At 38.9% G+C, this 5768-nt stretch overlaps 1 protein-coding gene across 1 annotated transcript in view; it reads left to right on the plus strand.

The window, feature by feature from the left end:
- CADPS (calcium dependent secretion activator) overlaps window positions 1-5768 on the plus strand; it is a 497883-nt gene that overhangs the window by 241866 nt on the left and 250249 nt on the right. Inside the window, exon 6 of the mRNA XM_017854222.1 lies at window positions 405-526. Coding sequence (XP_017709711.1) covers window positions 405-526 — 122 coding nt within the window. The remainder of the gene's footprint in view (window positions 1-404; window positions 527-5768) is intronic.

A 5768-nucleotide genomic window follows, 5' to 3' on the forward strand; every position in this document is an offset into this window, starting at 1 on the left:
AAAAAAAAAAAAAAAAAAAAAAAAAAAGTGAGGCTCCATTTCAAAAAAAAAAAACAAAACAAAAAAAAGAAAAGAAAAGAAAACAAGAGCCTGTTTCTTGGTAGAAATGAAAAACTGATCTTATTTGCTTAACACAGAAAGAGTAGTCCATTGTGTATGCCTGTCTGACCCCCGTGAGCATTTGAATTAGTGAGCCTTGTCTTTCTGTCTGGCAGGCAATCAGCTACACTATGAGGAATTGCATTTTCGTGCTAGACTGGTCCCAGTGTGACTGGTACAAACCTAATAGAAGCCATCAGATACCTGTTGGTATTCTCTGTAGCTTCTCATTTATGTATTTTCCTCTGGGTGATGCTGCCAGGGGCCTTGCCAATAACCTCGATTATGTGGAATTATCTTTTCAGGTGGTAATCATGGAAGTCCAAGGCCTCAAATCTTTGGCTCCAAATCGCATCGTATATTGTACAATGGAGGTGGAAGGAGGAGAGAAACTACAGACTGATCAGGCCGAGGCTTCTAAACCAACGTAAGTTATGTTTCTCCAGGGTCCATCTTATAGAGGGTTGCTGCCATTAGTTCCATTTTGGCCAACTCCAAGGTAAAGATCTGGTTTCCCTAGGACATCCTAGAAGACATAAACCTTGTTTATTTTTCAAAAGATGATTTGCCTACCTTTTTATTTGGCAGCCATAGCAAAGATTCTAGTTCCTTCAAAGCAGAGAACTGAAGAAAATTAAAGAAACAGTCTCCTTTCTGGTGGTTTTAAGTATTTACCCTTGAGAGATTAGTCACAATTTCCATTCATCAATATAATGTGCAGGAACGTTTGATATAAGTTTACTTTATTAAAATTTCTAAATATTTGGTTTTCAGTATAAGACTTAAAAATTTTTTTTATTTCCATAGATTTTTGAGGAACAGGTGGTATTTGGTTATATTGGTAAGTTCTTTAGTGGTGATTTGGGAGATTTTGGTGTCATCACCTGAGCAGTATACACTGAACCCAATTTGTAGTCTGTAATCCCTTACCCCCTTCCCACTCTTGCCCCCTGAGTCCCCAAAGTCCATTGTATCATTCTTATGCCTTTGCATCCTTACAGCTTTGATCCCACTTATTAGTGAGAACATATGATATTTAGGTTTTTGTCTAACTTTTTTCCTATATGTCATAGTTCTGAATGTATTAGCAAGGTAGTATGTTACATAATACATTAATTCATTGGGTCAATATAATTGTCTCAAATGCTTACTATGTGTGTGTGCAAGGTATTATTGTATGGTGGAAAGGAAAGTAGTCACTGGTGTAGCCCTCCACAGCTCACAGTTTCATGGGACCATCAGAAAAGTAATGGCACAAATATATAATTATAAATAGTTATAAATGCTGACAAAGGACGCTTTGAGAGGAGATAGCGGGAGGGACCTGAACCAGTTTGTGAGGACAGATACAGAATAGGCCTTCCTTAGGACATATGAGGTATTTGAGCTAATATTATTAAAGTTGAGCAATGGGAGTGGGGGTGGGCGGAGAGCATTCTAGGTAGAGTAAACAGCTTGTGCAAAGGTCCTGTGGTTAGCAAAGGCCCTGGGCAAGGAGAAATTCAAAGGTGGCCAGTGGGGCTGGAGTTTGGAGAATAAGGGGTGCCATAAGCTGCCAGAGAGGCAGGCAGGGCCATACCATGGGGAAGTTGTTAGGCCTTGGCGAGGAAAGCATGGATTGGAGATGTATTTTGAAAAGATGACTCTGGCTGCAGTGGGTGGGGAGTGGGTGGGCAGGGTTGTGCAGGAGGTCAGTTAGGGTCCTGTTTCAATGGTCCACAGGAGCAATAATGGGTTTGTTCATTAGAGTCAATAGACTCTCAGGCCTCAAAGATTCTTGAGAGATCATTGCTGCCTTCCCTCCCTACCCACTACTTTTCTCTCCCTTCCTGTTGTATCTCAGTAAGCCCATCTAGACTAATGAGCATCTTTTTGTGTTGGTGTTAATCCATAAGAGAGTCATCAAAAGAGAAACCCCGAACAGTAGCTCACTGCCTCTCCTCCCCCAGAGCATTATGAGCTGTTTGGCAGAACATGAATAACTTACCAGGATGTTCAAACAAAATAGTTCAAAGAAAGCACTGAATGTTTCCTGGACTAGAGAAAATCTGAGGGCATTGTATGCCTTCAAGTGGCTCTTTGCATGAATAGGCAAAAGCCTTAGATGCTCAGAAGCTGGGAGAAATTAATGAGTGTGTACAAGAGGAAATGGAAAACAGTGCACCTTGTCACACACCACCCTTCCTTCCTTTTTTTATAACTGAGTTTCAAACTGACAATGAATATGGTTTCTTTTTTACTGCCATTGATGAAATCCCAGTTATTCCTCAAATGGTCTGATCATTTTCCATGCTCTTATGTTATACTGCACTATTTATTTGTGCTTTTTAAAAATGTATGATATATGGGGGAAGAACAACCTCTTTGGTATTTCTGCCAACTTTTTAAGATGCTGGGCCCAATATGGTGTTATAACATTGAGAAGGAAGGAGAAAGTTCTGATTATTCTAACAAGACTGTTGTTTCATATGAGCTATTATAATTCAAAACACAGTTTGTAACATTTGATCAGACGCAACAGTTTCAGTTACCAGGGTAAATGATGAGTTGATTTTCCTGTGCTTGTAAATGGTTAAAACAGAATTTCAGATTACAAATAATTACAGAATGCTTGAGTCTACCTGCTTGAAATATTCATGTTTCATACACATATTTACTCATAACTACACATGTGGATTATGATGTCTATAAACAGAAACAGCTCACATTGAAACATTTTGCTTTTCCAGCAAGAAGTATACATTTTTTATTCCTCTTCAGTCAATACGTTTGTTGATTTGTTTGTTTTGTAATACCTTAAGGATTCAGGTTTCGTGACCAGGGTCAAGTCAAATCAATCAGTGGTAGCTACCTAAAGTGCTGTACTGAGAAGTGTTCGAGGCCAAATCCATACTCAGAGGAAAATAGTGCCAAGGTCAACTTGTAATATCTGCTGTGGGAGAGGAAGGAGTACAAGTGCCCTGTATTTTCCATTTCTATAGTATCCCAAAGGGATATACCGGAAGCTTGAAATGTACAACACTCATGTGTCTTCCTGTCTATCCTTTACATGTAGACTCTCCTATATCCTTTACTTATTTTCCTTCTAAATCCACAATTCTGTACTCAATACTCTTTTTAACCATTTTTCTTTGTCACAGTTCACTTCCACTAGTTTTCCTCTGCCTCCAAGTTGTTTTGTTTTGTTTTGGGGTTTGGGTTTTGTTTTGTTTTGTCTTTTGAGACAGAGTCTTACTCTGTCACCCAGGCTGGAGTACAGTGGAGCGATCACAACTCACTGCAGCCTTGGCCAACCTGGACTCAGGTGATCCTCCCACCTCACTCTCCTGAGTGGTTGGGACTACAGGCATACACCACAACACCCAGCTAATTTTTGTATATTTTTGTGGAGACGGAGTTTTACCATGTTGCCCAGGCTGGTTGTCTCGAACTCTTGGGCTCAAGTGACCTGCTCCCGCCTCAGCCTCCCAAAGTACCGGGATTCAGGCATGGGCCACTGCACCTATCTTGCCTCCAGTTTTATCTGTTAGGATGAACCAGCCTGTTTGTGCAGTTCCATTTTCTTCCTGCCTCCCTAGTTTTAACTTACTCAGAAGGCTCTTCATCATCTCTTTTCTTTGAAGCTTTATTTCTTCTCCTTTTCTCCACTCTCTCCCCTCCCACTTACACTTTCTCCTATTACTAATCTCCAGCTGTCATCTCTGATACTTGATTTTGATTATTACAGAAATTTTCCTTTCAGGGATTATCTTTAATTTGTCCTAATAACTCCACTTCATCCTCTGACAAGCTTAGCCCTTTTCCTGCCTTATTCATCTTCTGAATCTTGTCTTTGACTATTTTTACAGCCAGCTGGTGCCCATGCTTTATTTATATATTCTAAAACCAAAACTCCATTTGAGCGTGTTTTGTTTATTACTCAATTTCCATGGTTGCTGCTACCGAGTACTACACCCCATAACTGGAACCCTAACATTGTGCCATAGCACATGTCTACAAGGAATTTGGCTGTTGTCTTTTTTTTCTCAAGTATAGCCAAAAATTCAGGCATACATAACATAACCCAGTTTGTCTAAGAGTATGTTATTTGGAATCCTCATGTATGGAATCGACATTTCCCATCCTTCACCTCCTTTAAGAGTGCCATCTCTTCACTTATAGCCAGGACCCCGCTCAGCATGGTCATATTGGATCAATTATATAATATAATAACACTGTGTTCATTAGTTAAATATATTAATACTTTAATACTTTGTGGTTGGAAAAAAATGGTGTGTGTGGTGAAGGCGGGGCAGCCTCTTATACTCTCAGCTAAATTCTGGCCTATATTCATCCTTCACTTGATCAATCTGTTTGATACCTGTGAGTTATTTTCAAGCACACTATGTCCTCTCAATTCTGTTGTCCTCCTCTCCTGCGTTTTTAACATAGAAACCCAGGAGAATGTATGATCAAGTTTTCATGAGATGTATTTATTTTACAATACTGTCTCCATTTGCAACAGGTTGTTTTTGCTTCTGATGGGAAACCGATGGGGATACTTAGGCAGAAGTGCTTCAAATCCTGCCATTAGATCAGCAGCCTCAGGAAGGCATGGAGATGGAGAAGGGAAATGCTTTGGGGATTCCAAAGCATTTGGAATATATTTTCCCACTTTCTTTGAACTAGAGCAGGGGGCTGTTCTTGCTCTAAGGTGATATATTTCAAAGGGTGGCACTCTTACCTTTACTAAGAACAGAGATTATGTTAAGTAATACCAGAACATGGCATTGTGAGATGAAATTATGTGAAAAGAAAGGCACTCCTTTTCCATTTATTTTTCAGTTCTTCTGATAAGGTCAAGGAGAACATTTTAATTTGATGCTAGTAGGTCATTAACACCTCCACAGGTCTCAGGCTCAGAGCCTTCTGCAGGCAACAGCATCCAGTTAAGATTTCATAGCCTTGTTTAGATCCCATTATGCTTACCTTCCATTCATGGCTGATGGTGCTGTTTTGTCTTTTGTAGTGATGACATAAGACTTCCTTTTTAAAGAAATACAGTAACACTTAAAAGTGAATCAATTTAAATAAAATATATTAAGTAAATAATAGCACAGGTGCCATGTGGGTACAATGAAAAGTAATCATGAAAGTATCTTGCATTGGTATACAGAAATGGTAGAGATTGGGAGGATGGTAGGCAAATTATGTTAATTTGAAAAAAAATTGATGTAAAAAAACCTGACATATTCCCTGAGTAGAAAATATATTCCAAAATTATATGTATTGGTAGTTTTGTACAAAGTAAGTTACCCTCTATAATAACCATGCCCCAAGGATTAAATACTGGAACACTTAAATAATTTTGCTGAAAAGAAAGGAAGTTTAATTAGCAACCCAGTATTGTGCTAATGTATCTGAAATTACATTCTACTGAATTGAAACCAAAGATGCCACTTGGCATTTGATTATTTAACAAGTTCATTACTCCCTGACAGGACATGGGCTTCGTGACATATGAATTTCATTATTGCCAGGGATTAGAAAACACAACCAAACTTGGAAACTTGGTATTTTCCAAGGAAATGAGAAAATAAAATGCCCTAACTGGGAAATCTTGTCACGGCCCTAGTGTTCTTCAACGACATCTCATCTGATGAGACAAACAAAAATCAAAACAACACAAA

This window comes from Rhinopithecus bieti, unplaced genomic scaffold (assembly GCF_001698545.2).
Source record: "Rhinopithecus bieti isolate Rb0 unplaced genomic scaffold, ASM169854v2 scaffold_36004, whole genome shotgun sequence".
NCBI lineage: Eukaryota > Metazoa > Chordata > Mammalia > Primates > Cercopithecidae > Rhinopithecus > Rhinopithecus bieti.